Consider the following 18,498-nt stretch of genomic DNA (forward strand, 5'->3'; position numbering starts at 1 on the left):
CAACACGGTGTAGTCATGTTTAAAAAAGAAAAATCAACATATACAGTTCATACAATCTTCACAATTGTCAGATCTTTAACTAACTGATTCATTTTCTTCTTCTTCTTCTTCTTCGTGTCATAAAATGACAACAAATACCATTCACTAATTAAAGTAACTTGGTATATTTACTAACCAACAAATTACAACTACAATATCACCCGTAACACCAGTAAAACAGCTGTGATCTGTTGTTTCATCCACTCCACAAGATCTCTGGTATCTGGCAACAACAGCAGCATATCCTGTAGGTCCAGTATGTTGAAAGGTAAGGCCCTCGTGGATTGGATCCAATGGTGCTGTGTGTTCCAACCATAGATTGTATGATTGTATGGTTCCAACACATGTAGATCATGCAGATCACCAATTAGTGCTATAATAGCTCTACTCTTAGCTCTTCATCAGTGAGCTTTGGGCACCCATAACCCTGTGGTCAGTTCACCACGTCCTTTCTTCCTTCTACTAGCTAATATATGATACACTACTGACTACACGATAGAAGGTTAATCACTAGTAAAATTATTATTAGCTGCAGCTGGAGGTGAACAAACCATACTGTTCACGTCTGTGTAGGCTGGAGACCTTAAATGCACTTTTACTAACTCAGGCAATAAATGTGCCACTGTCTCAAAGACAGATACTGCTGCAAAGGAAGCCTGGCTAAAGAGAGAAGAAATTCTAGCTTAAAATTTAATTCTTAAAAAATGAATAATGCATGTTCTAGCTGGACTAAAGGGAAGGTGAAAGAAACACTTCAGTGTGTTTGTGCAGCTTTCAGTGAGGCTTTGTCAGCTACCAATTTCATCCAGTACACACCAGTCTGAGAATATTATTTCACTCAGGAGACAGGGTATACATCCTTGAATAGGAAAGGATTGCAATCCAAATTTACCAGACAAGTGAAAACATAAAAACTCTTTGTGAAATAATGAATATGTATCATTACGGGTAATTAAAGTATCTAGATGTGCTGTAATTACATGCTGCTGATTATTTGAAGATCATTAAGAGCAAGTCTCGAAATCTCATTCTAGAGAAGTTAAGTCCAGGCTGACGTTGATGAGGCATCAGGAAGTGAAAGCCAAACAATGATTTAGCAGGATACAAAAACATTCAGTATCTTTCCAGGACTGTAAATTCAAACCTTCTACTTCCAAATGAAAATTAAAGCAAGAAAACCGTTTGTGATCTTAGAGACTGACATGAGGCGGGGGAGTAAAACACACAAATGAGATGTGACTGTCTGAATCAAACTAATGCAGGAACGGAAGCAAACACTTCAGAAAGACATAACACAATCAGGAGCACTGATTAAACCAACAGCTGAGCCAAATCACATAAGGAGAGTGCAGTGACTTTGGTTTGACCTGCCTGTAACAGTGCATGGAGAGAGTAAAACAGCTCGTTATTCATTTATCATTAAGGTCCAATTAAATACCTGCAAAGGTTGAAAACAAGATACATTTAACATTAACTTTTAACCATTTTAAACATCACAACAGCAACCCCTCTAACATGTAAAATGATACCATGTAATATATGTTTCACATAAACTCTAACCACAGTCCTGACTAGGACAAGACAAAATTAAACAAAATCATTATTTTTAAGCACCTATATAGGATAATTGGTGCCATAATTACACCTGCTCTGTTATAAATATCTATTTCTATTTTTCCCCTATAGAGTCCGTTCAGAAGGCAGTGCGTGTGTAAGCACTATCTAGAGACTCAAATATAAAAAGTAATTAATTATAAAAGTAATTTATAAAGAAAGCCTGCTCAATTCGCTCGTTCTAACTCAATATGAGTCACTGTATATAAGTTTTCTTCTGTTTTGGTCTGTTGCTTGCATAAAATCATCAATCTGAGGATGTAAGCTTGGCTCTGAGAAAGTTCTGTGAGCATTTTTTGCATCTTATTAATATTTTACAGAAAAAAACATGTGATCTGATGGATCGCAAATGTCTTCAATATATTCATAAATTATGTAAATATTTACTGCAGCACAACAGTCAACACAATTATTAAATGTGTTTAGACGTGGAAAAGTTAGATAATACCTCTGTAGCCAACGTCTACGGACTACACGATAAGAGCCAACCGTCATTTTCATGAGTTCTTATCAGACCTCAGCCAGAACAGACTCTCAGAAATATACTGTTACTTCAACAAACTGTTTCCATTAATGATTCATCTGCAAATATTTAGCAGACTCCAAGGACAGTGAATGCAAATGAGCGCAGCCTTTAAATGTTGTGGTGTTTGGATCTAGCAATATACTTGTCCCTAAACAAACTTTTAATGACTATTTTACTCATTTAAAATACACATACCACATCCATAGTTTATAACAGCCTGGGCTGACATTTAAAGTTTCTAATTAGTACAAGAAAATGTTCAGAATACAAAGTATATTCTTAGAGGACTATAAAAACCAGAAAATGTTGACTTTTATGAAGCTGAAACCAGTTGAGGCTTAGTCACACATGAACAGAAGATTATTCAGCAACTCATTCGATAATTGATTCATTTCTTTCTTGGGCAAAATAGCAAAGATCAACTGGTTCCAGCTTCCTCACAGTAAATATGCTGCTTTTCATCTTAGAGCACAAAATCTCCAGTAGAAATTAACATGTGACTCGACTTTGCACTCTCTACTTTCTAAATCTAAACTTTTAGGTGCATGTTTGAATGTCTTGGACAAGAAGACAACCTGCACAGGCACAAGATTGTTTGATTGTCAATGCTGCTGGTGGAAAAACAACCCTGACACAGCCTGCATGACAATCACAGCCCACAGACAGACAGTCCTTTCTAGTGGCTCCACACTCCTCCTCGCTCCCTCTGCATCATCTACGTGCTAAATACATGGTAACGTTAATATAAAGGGAACCGTTCGCCTTCAGCTAACGGGTCGTGATGCTTCATATCGTCTTGGTAGCAACTGAAGGCCTGAGTCCTCAAATCGCAGAGTTATTTCCCCAAAAAAGACACTCAATTGTGCTCACAAGCTAGCGGTGAATTTCCACTTTCACTCGCACACACTGAGCTGCGCCGACGCCGAGCTAGCCGCCAGGTTAGCTAGGAGGCTAACGCTAAGCTAGTGTGGCACCTGTTCGGGGAGCTGTGGGGACGTGAAAACAACCTGTGAGTTCACTTAACCTGACAGCGACAGAAGAGGGGGTGGATGGATGACATGATGGGTGGATGTAAGGATGGGGAAACAGCCAGGTCTGTTTATTTCTCCCCCCCCCCCCAGCACACATTAAGCTAACTCACGGTCATGACGGGCGATTTAAAAACACAGTCACCTACCTTCCTAATGGCTCAGATGCAGCTCGGACACAACATTTCATCCTCTTCCTGAGCTGAGACGAGGATTTATTTTCCTACACGGATGGATTTGACACTCTCCTCATCATCATGATGCTGTTTTCTTTTTTTTCTCAGTCCCATTCCCGTGTCAGTGACGTTCACTTCCTGTCTCCCACCTCCCGCAGTGTGTGGTAGTAAAACAGGCGGCGAGGAGGAAACCACAAGGCTGAAAGGACAGCAGCAGATCTAGGACGTCTTCTGTCCACTTAAAGTTAAGACTGGATCCTACTAAAGATAAACCTCTGTAAAGCATCTTTACAGAGGTTCAGGAGTTTCTTATGCAGACAACAAATTGGTGGAAGGACAGAGAAATGTTCTGTAACAGTGTAGATCATGAAGGGATGTAATGTTAGAGGTCAGCTCACATCACCCAACACAATACCACAGTATCAGCAGTGATCAGACAACTTCCATAGCTTCATATAGTGACATACATGTATTTCATTTATTTACACTGGACATACAGACCATACAGTACGACTTACGCTCCTGATATAATTGATGTGGCGATGTGTAATCTGTATCAGCTCATAATATATTCTCTACATGCTCCTTGTCATTTATAGCACATTTATATATTTCTTCTATATTGTGATAAGTGAACATGGAAGTGAGTCAGAAAGAAGACCATACATGTAATCACATAATTTATATTAAATTAAATTATAATAACATGAACTCTGCCTGGGGGCCACTAAACTACAGGAACCTTCATCATTGTGACTAACTAAACTAAATCGTAATCACACCTACTGGCACCACAGTCAACATCAACACAGTCTCCACACTAAGTGACCAACATGAACCAACAGATTAACAGTCCAAGCAGCCATTTAACTTAGGTCACGACAATATTTTTTTTGATGAACCACTCACAGCTTTTAAGACAATGCCGTCCCTAGGATCGGGGTCAACCACATGTCCTTAGGTTAGGACCTTTAGGCTAAGGTGGAAGCTCTCTGAGAGCTTTCTAAGAGTGTTGGTGAATACAGCACCAGATGAATTATACATACGCTCGCTGCCAGAGGTGGAAACGAGTAAGAACTAATGTTGCCTAAAGAAGTACTCCACTAGTATGTAAAACTACCACCTTTTTCCAGAATATTTACTCAAGTTGAAGCACATGATCTAAAATGTATTTTAATTACAAAAGTGCAAGAAACCAATGTAGGCTGTTTTAAACACTATTGAACATTTCTGCAGAATTCATAAATAACAGCAAAATTAAATTCAGAAAAGTACTATACAGTTAGTGAAGCAAATGGTATAAAAATGCAACCAAATACATTAGTGAAGTGAAATACTTTAAAAGCAGAAATATTTGTGCTGTAAACTACAAACTTTCAATGGTGAAAAATATCGCAGACTTTTTAGTTAGTTAGTTAACCGCTATTAATAATAATAATAATAATAATAATAAAATGATTAATCTCCATCGCAAACTTTTGTTATTCAGTTTGTTCATTGTACATTTTCAGCTCATTTGCATTAGGGTTAAATAATGTTGAATGCAAAATATATGACAAGTGGTTTAATCCATAATAATACCAGTCATCAACTAGCTGATAATATTTTATAAAAAGCAAGGTGATTAGGTGTTTTTTAAGACCTACTGTATGCGACTGTCAATCTATCCATTAATGCATCAATAATTAAAATCCTTATTAAAATGTATCTCATTCTGCATGATACAGTATGTTTTTGTTGTTATTATTTTTGGTATAACTTATTTTATTGCAAATTACTTTTGTAATTAAGGTTTCAACTGCAGGGCTTGTATTAGCCTGAACATTTTAGATTTCCGCAGAAATGTTATGATGCAAATATCAAATACATCTGCACTAGACTTTCTACACTCATGTTGCAAATAGTTTCAACTTAGGTAGAGTTAGTAATAGTAGTAATTACTAGTAGAGTAACTCAGTTACTAACCCTAAATCTGTGCTTCAGTACTTTAGTCTCCCATGTAGTACTTGAGCCATAGATTAATCAGTGGACATAAAATTAAACGTATTACATTTCAGTAATCAAAAAAATGTGTTTTATGCTTTGCTGTGGTTTATAGTAGTGCCAACTTGCAAAGAAGACAAAGTGATGCTTTTTAGATTTATTATGATATAGCATAAAATTCAGTTTATCCGCAAGTAATTATATATATATATATATATATATATATATATATATATATATATATATATATATATATATATATATATATGTGTGTGTGTGTTGATCCATTTTCTCCAGAACTTGCTACCCAACAGTACCATCTATTGATCAGTATGCATACTGCCATTACAAAAACAAGTGGCTGAAAGTTGAGTTACCTTTTGTAACTGGAAGTAAAACTACCCAGTGCAGCAGATGATAAACTCTTTTAGCTCTTATCTTAAACTTTTCCACATTTAAACTTCCCTCATGTTTATTAATTTAAAGCTTCATTAGATAGATAATCTGATGTTTCCACCATCTCAGTTTCTGTTTATAATAAAAACAAGGTGAAAGTTGTTTTTATGTCTCATTAATCACACAGACTGGATGTGTTCATGATGCTGCATGACAGAAACCTGAAAGAGAAAACCAGTTTCTGAAGTATGGGCTTGATTTAAATCAAACTTCAGGAAAATCTGTACTTAATTTAAAGCTTTTAATTAACTTGTCTCCTCTGTAACCGATTACTGACAGACAGCATCATGTTCACTTTGTTGCCTGTATTCAGTCTATTTTCCTACCAGCCTTTGTGACTCAGATTTTGAACTGGCTCATGTTTCCTCCAGACTGTGGTAGAAGCCAGTGTCTCTCCGGTGCTGTTGCACCGGCATGTTTTTCCTGGTGCTACTAACTTTCTCCAGGTCGACCTCCACTAGCACCATGCCTGGCTTCTCTCCTCCGCAGTCACCCAGCACAACGCCCCACGGGTCCACCACCAGGGCGTGGCCGTATGACGAGCGCTTCTCATGGTGCCGACCGACCTGTGCTGCTGCCAGGACAAAGCATTGGGTCTCGACTGCCCGTGCACGAAGTAACACCTGCAAATAAAAGCATTTAAAGGTCATTCTCTTTGGATTTTTTGATTTTATATTTAGTTACAACTGAGTAATCAAATGAACAGTTGTTTTTTTATGGCTCATCCACCTCCCAGTGAGCAGCTCCTGTTGCTACAGTGAAGGCTGATGGGTATGTCAGGATCTCTGCCCCATGCCTTTGCAGAGCCACTGATAACTCAGGGAATCTTAGATCGTAGCAGATGCCCAAACCCACCTATGACAACAATAGAAAAATAGTTAATACAAAGATACAAAACATAAATAGATTTTAATAACAACAACAACTTCAGTTTTCTGTGACAGTACCAGCCGCAGAGGTTAAACTCAGTATAATTAATAAGAATAATAATAATAATATTATTTTCTGAAATGACACCTTTCCGATGGGAGTTTGGACCGGAGTCACAAGAGAGGGACCAGGAATGGTGAAGGCACTTTCTTTGAGGGATACACCTCTTTCTGGCAGTTCCACATCAAATAAATGGGACTTCCTGTAGACTGACACGATGTCGCCTGTAGGAAACATGGACTGTGAGGCATTTAGAGAGGCAGTGGAGTGTGGAGAGAAAGCAGAGAGATATTGTTACGAACAAACAGTACCTTTATCATTAATTATGATGTGACTGTTATAGATTCGCCTGTCTGTCTCCCAGTCATGACCTCTTTCATGAAATCCTCCGAGAGACAGCCACACCTCCAGCTTCCTAGGAGAATGAAAGTTTAAAATAGCAGCAGAGATGGTGGCTGCATTTTTCCTCACAAAGCACATGTGACAATTACAGAAAAAGTCATTCTGTAATTGTGTGTACCTGCTGATGGATGGAGTTTCAGAAAATCTGATATGGTTTGCAATACACTGACTCAATGCAGATATTATAGGGCAAACAAAGTTTATAAAATTTCAAAATGTTTTCAAGCAATGAAAACAAAACTATTTCTCTACCTTGCTAGTTGAGTGTATCGTGAGACTGTGTCTCCTGCTAGACTCTCAGACAGTGAGAGGGTCTCCTCTCGACTGGATCCGATGTAGTCAAACCCTTCAGGCAGAAACACCATGCAGGCCCCTCGCTCTTTGGCATCCTCCACCAGCTGTTTGCAGGCAGAGAAGTTGGCCTCTTTGTCTGGAGTGGCCGTCACTTGACACACTGCAGCCACTGGGTGAGGCACAGTGGACATCCTGCACAGAGGAGAGATTGGTATCAGGTGCCTATTAGATGTTTATTGATTATTGATAGCTGATTATTAACTGCTTTAGTATTTCTGTTTGCTGAATATTTACTATTTGCTTCATTGAATACAATGTGGAACATAGATCACAAATTATAATCATGGTGAACATACATTATTAGAGGGATATGGAATTATTTTCAATTGTTTTAACATTAATTAAGAGTTTCAGTGCACAAGTACTTTGTTAATGTGCAGATTGCAAAAAAGCCTCCTGAATCCTGATATTATTATCTGCAAAACACACTTAAAATACACCCACAAGCCAGGCAGCATTTTACAACTTAGGAATTTATCCAAAACAATACAAGTTTTCATTCCTAACTGTTACCTGTCAACACATGTTTACTTGTGAGAATAAACTCACCTGTTTTGCAGCTTGATCGCTTGTCTCCAAACTGGGAGAGACGCTAAATACTTTGCAGATGATCCAAAACAGCGCCCGATGTTGAACATTGGACCAGACAGTGTGACACGGTGCCTGTTTGGTCTCTGGTAGTTTTCTATTAACAGTAGGTTTACTGTTTAATTCAGTCCTTTACAACAGGAAGATCACAGCTTTAGTCTTCTTCTCTGTTGTTGTCGATGTCTAGAAACCAACATTAAGGCACATTACCTCCACCTGATGGAGAATCTATTTACTTTACAGTAAAGAGCAATGAGGATGAAAATGAACGACAGCTGTTAATTATTTTACAGCTATGTAAAATACAAGAAATACGTACATATTAATTTACATTTTAGTAATCTTGAAATACTTGAACAAATCTTGAAATTTCCTCCTTTTAGACTTTGTTTTCCCATGAAAATACTAGTAACTGTAAGGGCTATTGTTTGTTTTAGTGAACTTTATTAAAAAGATAAATAAAATACATCGTTTGTCTTGTTTGTCTGAAACTATGCTACCCTGCAAATATGCAAGAGCTGTCGTTTGCATTTCCGTACAGGCAATCACACGAGGCAGCTCTGCACATCCTGCCCGGGGTCCTTCTCAGCAACACCCTTACAAGATGGCAGCCAACAGTAGCAGCACGGGTAGCAAGTCCAGCAACAGTGCCGGAGGAAAACAGTCCGGCCCTTCAGCCGAACAGGTATCCTCACCTCTACCTCGGCCTGATTTAGTCTGTACAGTTAATGTCGCTGTTGTCCGTCCGTGTCAGGTGAAGCTAAAGCCACTTATCAGGCTCCCAGCTAGTCAAAGTTAGCATTAGCTTCTCCACCGCTACCATCCGGCTATTATTCTGCTTTCTCACCACAAACCCACACAGCAGAGTTCACCGGAGTAACAACGTGAAAACTGTCTGCATGTGTAAACAGTGTGTCTGTGTTTATGCTTCTCACACAGTCTCGTTTAATTTATATTTAAATTGGCACACGCCTCTAATGGGATGGGTCTTGCCCAACAGTAGTGGTAGAAGCTATTTTTAACACTGAACACCACTCAGTGTTATTCTACTGACTCAGAAAGTAGTCTGATACTTTAACAAAGAAAACTTGAAATAACGCTATGTAATACTTACATATAGCATTCAGATGTCAACTTTTTAAACAGTACAGCTATTTTCCGTTAACTCTCCAGTCAGTGGGACAGTACAGTTAGCAGATAATTTTCAAATAAGAAAAAAACATTTAATAATGAATTATCACAGTTTCCTACACCCCAAACTGACACTTTTCAGACACATTTTCCTTGAGCAACTGTTAGTAATCCAAACCTTCCATTTATAGTGGCATATATCAGAGAAAATAATTAGTTTTTTATCATTTTTATGTGTTTTATGTGATAGTAGAGTGGATTTGACATACTATTTACACCAGAATGGAAATACCCATTTCCAAGTATCTTAGAATTAGTGGAAATGCACCTTTTTATTTTCTTAACAATGAGTCAGTGCAGAATCTTATCCTATACAGCTAAATCAGACAGCACACTATGGATGCAACTAATGGTAAATGCTGCAATTATTAGACTAGAGCACTGATTAAAACTAAAGAGCGTGTCATAAAAATGTGAGTGTTGGTACTGATGATGACTGTGTGTTTTTGTGTCACAGGTTGTGGCAACATTTCAGAGGATGCGTCAGGAACAGCGCAGTATGGCTTCCAAGGCTGCAGAGTTAGAGATGGAAATCAATGAGCACAGGTTGGCAGCACAAGTTTCCACCTTTATAGTGATCTGATCTACTTGATTTACAGACTGTTACAGGTTTCACACCAAACAACAGCAGCTGAGTGGATCTTTACAGTATGTTGATTTGAATAGTTGTTAATTTTTATATCATTGTTCTTCCATTCAGCTTAGTAATTGACACCCTAAAGGAAGTTGATCCTTCGAGGAAATGCTTTCGTCTAGTCGGAGGTGTGTTGGTGGAGAGGACGGTAAAAGAAGTGCTACCAGCTTTGGAAAACAACAAAGAACAGGTGATGAATAAGAAAAAAAAAAAGACAAATGTATTAAAATGTTAAATTTCAATGTCTTTTAATGAGTTGTGTTAACACAAAGTATAAAACTTACAATCAATCAGAAAATGGTCCCTCTACCATTGCTCTTACTTTCTTTCCGTTTTCTCCTCACAGATCTCTAAAATAGTTGAGTCCATCAACACACAGATGCAGACGAAAGGAAGGGAACTCACAGAGTACCGGGAACGTTACAACATCCGCTTGGTGGGAGAGGGTGAAAAAGAGACACAAGGCCAACAAGCGACGTCCTCCAGGGATAGCGAAGGTGGCGGATCTAAAAGCGCCACTGGTGTTTTAGTGTCATAGTTTGTAATGACAGATACCGACATTAGGGCCTTACAACTTCTGCAGTACTGAAAAAATAGTTGGAGTCACAAAATCTAGGTTCAAAACTGAACTCTTTACAGGAAAACATTATGCTAAACATAATGCATTTGTTATTGAAGCAATTTACAGACATACCCGACATAAACAGTGCTCTGATCACATGTGAATGCTAGTCTGTGAAAAAATAATTAAGATTGTCTTACATTTGCCTTTCAGTGAATGACTTTTTTCCATTGCTGAAATATTGTTCAACAATTAAGTTCAAGCCTTTGAATAATCATTTTAAACTTTAGACTTTAGACAGTAATTATTATTTGGCTCTGGCACAACAATTTTTTTTGTCCCATGTAAGATTTAGTTGTCAAAAATACATTTTAAGCACTGATAACATATAATACACATGGATGCACACATGTATCATATAAATATTACATGATCTTTAAGTAAACACAGTTTTGTGTTTTGTTACCTTAAAACTTTGGACTAACAACTTGAAAATGTGGAAAAGTAAGGCCCCTAAAGTAGAAGTTACAGTTGCCAAGAGGTCCTGGAATGCATTTTGACAACATGTGTTAAGCACGAACAAGTGATTATACTGTAAATGTGTCACTATACATCATAATGAATCTGTTTGCTTTACTCAGTCTCCCTCTGTAAAACATTTTGGTCACATTTCTTTTCATATTGAAGCCATGCACAGAAAGTCATAATGCTGATGTGAGGTCAGTTGCTTCTCTCCCTGTGTGAGTAGTTTCTGAACTGCTCACTGTGACCAGAGGTGACTTCCCCCCACCATGTGTTAACAATTAAGCCCCATCACTAAAAACACAGTAGAACATGTCATCTTCTTTTTGAGCTGTAGCCCACACTTCAGCTTGGTATGGTTAAAATAAGAAAATGAGGCCTAAACGGAAATAAATGCCTCTTAGGACCTGATGTGCACTGTCCACACTGTTTATGTAGTTGTAGGGAAAACAATGTTTTTGTTAATGGTCATGAATAAAAGAATGTGACAATTGTGCTTTGTTGTGTGGTGTCTTAAATTCTTGATACGACATTCTTACAGATATACCTTCTATTTTACAATTTAAAACCTAATTTTTTAGGAAGCTTTTTTAGATAAAAATCTAACCTTGGCAACATGTTGACTACAAACACTCTTGATTTAATGTTTAATTATTAATTTATAAAAGATAACTACATAAAATACTTTCCTCAGTATATTAAGGGTTATAGCTCCCCTTTCCATTGACAAGTGCAGTAAATATACAGTATAAAGCAAAGCACGTTATTTCTATGTGTATCCGGATTTAAATTAAAGTTAAACAAAGAAACTCTAAAAACACATCGTATCGTATTATCTGTCTAGAGGTGGATTGTTGGCGTTGGGATATGATACGTGTGCAAATGGATGAAGAAGTTGTGAAAAATGAAAATGTGATTTGCGACGAGGATGGGATTCGAACCCACGCGTGCAGAGCACAATGGATTAGCAGTCCATCGCCTTAACCACTCGGCCACCTCGTCCTATGAACTACCGTGCGAAGGCTAACATGTTTTTATATCAATATATAACACATATTGTGCCATTGTAGGTTTGATTAATTTCTAACATGTACTGACGAACTAGTGCAGCCGTGCTTTATCCACCGTGACGCTATCGACCTCCTCGGCTAACAGCTAGCATTTAGCTGCGCGGTCACTCGAAGCATTACGGTTATTACACATCGACATGCGCCGCGGTCGCAGCTGCGCAGAACGTGGTAACTGTGCTGTGTTTTGATGGAGATCACAGAAAGTGGATCGTTTTCGTTGTTTTATTCGTTTTGTCGACAGCCGTTTAAGAATCTGGGGCAGCTGTGCCACTAACCAGCAAAATATGCAGTTAAGTATTCATTGCATTTCCAGTTTAAGACTCTGTAGTGTTAGCATGATGGTGGCGATGTAGGTAGCGTTAGCTGGGACCGAAATAGCACTGAAAGGACCAGCAGCCTGCTCCGGTGTCTGGACCTGCTTTGTGTACAGTAGTCTGGGTTTGCAGATGATCTGGAATGCATCTCTCCAAGAAATGCTCCGTCTTCAAAGTGGTGCTGAGTGCCCTGCTGATCGTGGCGCTCCTGCAGCTCATATACCTGTCCTTCCTGTCCAAGTTTCACGGTAAGCAGCAGCGGTACCGGTACTCGGAACTATTTGGAGGCTCTGCAGCCAAGAAAAATGTGCAGCCCGAGAAAAACATGCGGAAAGAGCGTCTGAGATACTCGCTGTCTACTGGTGGGATCTTCGACAGCAGTGGGCAGTACCGGGTGTACAAGAACCTGATCAAAAGTGATTTCACTACAAATCAGAGACCGGGATCCGACCCCGGCTCCAATGTCCTGGCACTAGCCACACACACAACGATCAACAACCTGCACCACCTTGAATCTCTTCTGGAAAGGTGGCAAAACCCGTTGTCTGTGGCCATATTCGCACATGGGCAGGATGTCAAGTTTGCCACAGCTCTGGTCTACGCACTCAGCTTCTTCTGCCCTCAAATCCAAGCCTTGGTGGACTTCCACCTGGTCTGCCTCTCAGGAGAGATGGCCAGTTTCCCTGAGCAGGACCGAGAACATTTTCTAGGGCTTGAGGACTGTGCCTCTGTGTTCACCAGACTGGAGACCCACAGGGATAAATACAAGAACTATGCCATCAGTGGGAACATCTCCTACCCCAACAACCTTCTTCGTAATGTTGCCCGGGGTGGCACAGAGTCCTCCTACATCCTTGTCATCGACATTGACATGATGCCAAGTGCTGACCTGCACCAGCAGTTTCGAGCCATGATCATGAAGGGGGAGCCGGCAAGCGATGAGGTATTTGTGTTGCCTGCTTTTGAGATCCGTCACGCCAGGAAGATGCCCGCCACCAAAGCTGAGCTGGTTCAGCTCTACCAGGTTGGCGAGGTCCGGCCGTTTTATGAAGAGCTGTGTCCTCGCTGTCAGGCCCCCACAAATTACTCACAGTGGGTTAACAGCCACGTTAGAGGGACCAGCACCCTGGAAGTTGCCTACACCCTCACCTGGGTGGACCCTTGGGAGCCTTTTTACATTGGGCCCCGCACCGTGCCCCTGTATGATGAGAACTTCAAGCAATACGGCTTCAATCGCATCAGCCAGGTCAGTACGATGTGAATACTTAAAAAAGTTGAACTCAAAGCACATTTACTATTGTTGCCACTGTTAAAGACCTCGAGATGTGGTAGAAGTCTCTGGAGACAGCTAGTAATCAGTGCTTGTATTAAGATATCTTTATATTATTGAACGGTTGCCCAGATATTTTGGCTGCTGCTGCTTGAGCTTAACCTCTTGCATCTCCTCTCCTCACCCTCTTCCCACCTCTCCCTCTCACCTCCTCTCCATTCACGCTCCCATCGCTCCCCACTTCCACCTTTTCCTCGTCATCCTGTCTTTCGATCTTCCTCCAGGCCTGCGAGCTCCATGTGGCTGGATACAAGTTCTCTGTGCTGAGCTCAGCCTTTGTGGTGCACCGGGGCTTCAAAATCCAGGGGGAGTTCCATGCCAGGAAAGATGAGGAGAACAAACGCAACCGGGTTCTGTTTCGCAGCTTCAAAGAGGGCCTGAAAACCAAATACCCATCCTCCACTCGACGATGCTGAAAGAAGACGAGGGCTCTGTATCCTGCCAGTATCGCTCTCTCTCCCTCTCTCGTGACATCAGTGTTCTGATAAAATTACAGATGTATGTTTTTCTTATTTCAACCAGAATCTGGTTTAGCTCCCAGTCAGGCTGTCTCTGCCCAAAACGTCCTACTTTTCGTATGATTTCTTGTGACGGTGGCACAGTAGGAGTTTGAGCTAACCCAACTGTTGGGTTTATTTCAGATCTCCCAAAAAATGAGCAGCAGGGAAATGTCTCTGGGGATGTGAGAGCATTCTGCTAGTGGGGACTGAAAAGACAAAATGATCAGTGGAAAGCTGGCCGGCAACTCTCGAGTCTTTCGAATCAAATACAAAATCTAGAATCTAAAATCTAGATGGCACGAATCAACGTACATGTTCTGTTTTAAAACACTTTGTGCTTCAAAAACAAAAATTGCAAGACAGGAAGTGTCTACATATTTATAGAAACAGTATAATTTCACTGATTCACTGATCAAAGAGTGCATTTTCCTGACAGTTTAACCATAGTCACCTTTAATAATTTGTTTTTGGAGTCAGAAATTCTGTTAGAATGTGTTTTTAATACTAAAATGAAGAAAGAGTCTTGTTAAAAGTGTAACCTGACCCAGCGTTTCACAAATCCCTTATTTTCTGTTTAAAGGGAATTCAGTCAGTGTTGTGCTGTGGCCACCAGATGGCAACAGGCACTAAAGTGTTAATGGATCAACTCCATAGTTGGGTCCAAATCCCTAAGACCACGTTGTTTTTAAAGGTGGAAATGATCTGAAAGTTTAAGACAATAGAAGACAATACTGTTTAAGATCGTGAACTATTTCTCGGTCAGATGAAAGTTCATTTGTGCCGTTGATGTTAACCCCTTGGTGCAAAAAGTTTTTATTCATTAAAGCTCACGTTCACATTTAATCATCTGGGGCTTGTTCAGGTGAATCATTTCACAGCCAGCGTTGACCTGTTATAAATATGGCTGTGCCTCCAGCTCCCAGCAGTGCAAAACAATTTGCTTCAAAATAGTCCAGAACAGAACAGTTTCTTCTTATGTTTCCAAAGTTTCCTTAAGCATTGTGATTATTTCCAGGTTTAGTTAAAACATCACAGGTTTTTCAATGTGGTCTGGGACTTTTGGGACCCGTCCCGCTGAAGTTTAGGCTGAAGTGAGTGTTTGCAACATTACAGGGGAACACAGGGATTACACAATAGCAGCGTTGTTTGGTGCTCGGAGTGATGTGAATTTACTCTGTGCCACAGCTGTCGGCACATTTCACAAGTTCTCAGTTCTCAGTGCCCTGTGAGTGCTTGATTTTGCCCTAATCTGCAAGGACTACAAATCACTCTACACACAACTTGTGTAGAAACTTTGTAAAACACTATTTTTTTGGCAACACTGTGCAAAACTACTGTATTATAACGGTGGATGCGACACTGGTGGAGTGGAAGTGGAATAAATGATGCGGCTCGTGAGCCAGAAGTGGGATCGTAACATGATTAGTGGGTTAGACAGATAAAAATAGTGCATCTTAAAATGTAAACCACAAACAAAGCAGCTGTGTTGTCAAAAGGATTTCAGTGGAAATGCTAATCTCAACACCACTAGTGAACATGGAGCCCGTTGATCCCGTTACCCACTGGTACACACAGGGTGAAGACGTCACTACCACTCTTGTCTGCTGTAACGGAGTGAACGTGCAGATAAACAACATATTCGAAGATGTTGTTTCGTTACTTTGAATTGTTAAATTCTCATATAACTGTTTTTTTTTAAATGTTGTTTTAAATAATTTTATTCTCTCACTTGTAGTGTTGATGATATTTATTGTGAGCGTCTTTTCCTTCAACTGGAATTGGTTAAATAACTTTTTATTCACCTCAAGCAGAACCATTGTAGCACAAAACGGTGTCGTGTTTTTTATGGAACATTTATTTCGTACCACTGTAAAATCCTTTTATTTGCTGCTTTTGGAGTCAGCAGATCACCTCGTGTACTGATGTGGTGTGGTGCTTTACTTTTTAATGTCTTTTCCTTACTTGAAAATGCTTTTTTTTAATGTATTTAATTTTTTTGTTTGTGTTCACAAAATTATATATTATATAATATTGATTTGTAACGTTGGGATTTCTATTAAACCAACTCGATTACTTTTTTTGGCCTGTTAGTGTCACTCATTGTACATTTCATCATTATTAAGTAGTCCTTCCTACTACAGAGCATCATTTGCAGTATTCAGAAAACTATTTGAGCTCAAAGCCAATTAATGAACTTCACCAGAGGGATTTGTAATGTCGACAATCTAGAAATATCACTTAAAGCCACAAACACTTCTTAACTTCTTAAAAAGCATAATATTACAAATTTCCATCGTTTTGGCTGAAACTCTCTATGACATCAAGTTAGTAGCGTGTCTACTTCAAGGCGTGAGTCGTTCACAGTGAGAACAACAAGTTACCAGTACGAGTATCATTCACTGGGCATTTGACACAGTTTACTTGAACCTGTGGTGTAACATGGCTTAAGATGCAGGTTTAGAGTCATTCCTGCACCAACACTAGGTGAAGTGAGTCAGCCAGGCGCCCTATTAAAGGCTCCTGTTCAGCAATTCACGTCTGTACCACCAGAGTAACCCAAATATTCCTGAGGGGCAGTGTGTGTCATTATCTGTGTTTCACAACAGTCAAGTTTTAGAAAGATAACAACGAACATTAGATCCATCAAATGAATATGTGTCGTCTGTGTGCAGCTTTAACGTTGTCAGAGTGCCGCTCGGTGAGCCGGCCATCTGTCAGGAAAGTAGAGCACGTGTGACATTCGCCACTTGACAACTGTCCGAGGCACTGTGGCATTTTGTGGCTAAGCCTGTATTATCGGGCTCAATAGTGAGCCGGGCAGGCACACGAGAGCTAGTAGCACGCAACTTTGTGCTTTGGCCTTAGATAGGCTTAGAACAGGGCGTCCTGACGTTAGGAAATGTTTGGCACTTTCCAGATAGATCATTGTCTTCTTCTACAAAGACCTTAAACCTACTGGGAGGAAGATTGTTCTATTCAAGCTTTTGCTCCTCTCTCTTCAGCTACTTTTAACCGTCTTTATACTTAAAGTTATTTTCCTGCAGCACACAACTTCTAAAATAAGTGGAGCATCTGACAAAAACGTGCTATTCTACAAAGTTTCGGTCTACTGGCAGAGTTCATTGTCTTCTCCCCGGCTCTGGGTGTTAATAATGTGGCAGAAGATGCAGAAATGTTGGGAGGGGGGTGGTGTGCGTGGATCAGGAGAGGCAGGTTTGGTGAGGTAAAGTGGGGTTTATCTCGACAGCTTTGGGGAGTGAGGGCTTATCTGGGTCAGAGAGCTTTACGACATGAGCAATTAGCGCTGCCCTCTCTTGTGTGTGCTAGCAGGAGGGAGGCCTCCCGCCATCTAGATTAGCTGCCCTGCTAAGGCCAGGAAAGATCTATGGCTTCGGTGGGGGGTAGAGGAGGGAAGGGGGGTGTGTGTGTGTGTGTGGGGGGGGGGGGGTCTGGTGAGGGCACCGGGAGCAAGGGTCAACAAACAGGCCCTGTAGACATGCAGGCTCGTCTGCATGGGTCAGTGGATGGGTGACACATGGAGTAGTCGGTGATCCAAAGCAATAAAGGAATTCCCAACATGAACTGTGGGTTCAGATGAACTGGTGGTTTGTTCAGTGTAGCATGTTTAACAGCGCCCTGAAAAGAAAAGGACCGCAGAGCATGTTTCCAACGCTCAGCTTAACACCAGCGACTTCTTCTAATGAGCCACTTGACTGGAAGGAAGGATTTGCGAGTGATTAGGCCAAACGCTCGAGGAGACCGTAGGAGTCGTTTTCAGTTATGGATTTTTGTGTTTGCGTCTTTTGTTTTTAAAAACTGAAAGCTGCATTCAAGGGGGGACAGGTCGGCTCCAGGTGTTCGTGGGGTTCGTGAGGAGGAGGCATGCGGTTTCTGAGCATGCTCCACAAAACACTGACTCTGACTCTGGTTTGCTATTATTATTACTATTCAGGCAGCTCCACATAACTAAATATCACAGCTTTAATTTGAGTAGGTCTACATCATCTTCCATGTTTTGTCTCTCTCTCTCGTCTGCCTTTAGTTTGGTCTCTCCCTGATCATCTGTTTCACTTAAACAGGTGAAGGCTTAGCTGTCATCAATGAAGTTTACCTGTCTGCTTACTGCAGAAAGCCTCTCAGGCAGAGGACACGCATATCACTCTGACTCTAAATCTGGTGTTCCTGGACGCCCGGGCTGCCCACATTTTAAATGTATCCTGCTAAAGCCAGACTGGAGGACAGAAGTAATGAGACGTGACACCGCCAGGGGGAAAGAAAA

General features: G+C 40.4%; 4 protein-coding genes and 1 non-coding gene across 10 annotated transcripts in view; 2 read left to right on the plus strand and 3 right to left on the minus strand.

Annotated features, from left to right (window-relative positions):
* The window catches only part of clcn3 (chloride channel 3), a 31,738-nt gene extending 26,925 nt beyond the window's left edge, over window positions 1-4,813 (minus strand). For 2 of the 6 annotated variants that reach the window (XR_003298507.1, XM_026353196.1), the window contains exon 1: window positions 3,357-4,812. The gene's annotated coding sequence lies outside the window, so the exon portion shown is untranslated. Of the gene's footprint in view, window positions 1-3,356 lie in introns of all 6 variants that reach the window. The other 4 variants (XM_026353199.1, XM_026353200.1, XM_026353198.1 and 1 more) reach the window with 3 other exon arrangements.
* Window positions 4,814-5,635: 822 nt separating this feature from the next.
* Window positions 5,636-8,231, minus strand: nit1 (nitrilase 1). Its single transcript, XM_026352491.1, has 6 exons — window positions 8,058-8,231; window positions 7,407-7,640; window positions 7,064-7,167; window positions 6,840-6,976; window positions 6,552-6,677; window positions 5,636-6,445 (listed from the first exon to the last, which is right to left on the minus strand). Exons 1-6 carry the CDS (start codon window positions 8,144-8,146, stop codon window positions 6,179-6,181), a joined length of 957 nt encoding a protein of 318 aa, XP_026208276.1. The 5' UTR covers window positions 8,147-8,231; the 3' UTR covers window positions 5,636-6,178.
* Window positions 8,232-8,650: 419 nt separating this feature from the next.
* On the plus strand, window positions 8,651-11,501 carry pfdn2 (prefoldin subunit 2). The gene is made up of 4 exons (XM_026352350.1): window positions 8,651-8,781; window positions 9,745-9,833; window positions 9,988-10,111; window positions 10,268-11,501. The coding sequence occupies exons 1-4, from the start codon at window positions 8,701-8,703 to the stop codon at window positions 10,457-10,459; spliced, it is 486 nt and encodes a 161-aa protein (XP_026208135.1). The 5' UTR covers window positions 8,651-8,700; the 3' UTR covers window positions 10,460-11,501.
* Window positions 11,502-11,925: 424 nt separating this feature from the next.
* Window positions 11,926-12,007, minus strand: trnas-gcu. The gene has a single exon. It is a non-coding gene; the product is annotated as a tRNA-Ser (tRNA).
* Window positions 12,008-12,237: 230 nt separating this feature from the next.
* On the plus strand, window positions 12,238-16,191 carry b4gat1 (beta-1,4-glucuronyltransferase 1). The gene is made up of 2 exons (XM_026352357.1): window positions 12,238-13,635; window positions 13,944-16,191. Exons 1-2 carry the CDS (start codon window positions 12,532-12,534, stop codon window positions 14,133-14,135), a joined length of 1,296 nt encoding a protein of 431 aa, XP_026208142.1. The 5' UTR covers window positions 12,238-12,531; the 3' UTR covers window positions 14,136-16,191.
* Window positions 16,192-18,498: the final 2,307 nt, after the last annotated feature.

Source organism: Anabas testudineus, chromosome 18 (genome assembly GCF_900324465.2).
Source record: "Anabas testudineus chromosome 18, fAnaTes1.2, whole genome shotgun sequence".
NCBI classification, from domain to species: domain Eukaryota; kingdom Metazoa; phylum Chordata; class Actinopteri; order Anabantiformes; family Anabantidae; genus Anabas; species Anabas testudineus.

Coding starts and splice junctions, on each gene's coding strand:
- b4gat1 (XM_026352357.1), top strand. CDS start 12,532: ATGCATCTCTCCAAGAAATGCTCCGTCTTCAAAGTGGTGCTGAGTGCC. Junction 13,636..13,943: donor GCTTCAATCGCATCAGCCAG/GTCAGTACGATG, acceptor ATCTTCCTCCAG/GCCTGCGAGCTCCATGTGGC.
- nit1 (XM_026352491.1), bottom strand. CDS start 8,146: ATGTTCAACATCGGGCGCTGTTTTGGATCATCTGCAAAGTATTTAGCG. Junction 7,641..8,057: donor GCGATCAAGCTGCAAAACAG/GTGAGTTTATTC, acceptor TCCTCTGTGCAG/GATGTCCACTGTGCCTCACC. Junction 6,678..6,839: donor TCCAAACTCCCATCGGAAAG/GTGTCATTTCAG, acceptor TTGTTGTCATAG/GTGGGTTTGGGCATCTGCTA.
- pfdn2 (XM_026352350.1), top strand. CDS start 8,701: ATGGCAGCCAACAGTAGCAGCACGGGTAGCAAGTCCAGCAACAGTGCC. Junction 8,782..9,744: donor CCGGCCCTTCAGCCGAACAG/GTATCCTCACCT, acceptor TTTGTGTCACAG/GTTGTGGCAACATTTCAGAG. Junction 10,112..10,267: donor TGGAAAACAACAAAGAACAG/GTGATGAATAAG, acceptor TTCTCCTCACAG/ATCTCTAAAATAGTTGAGTC.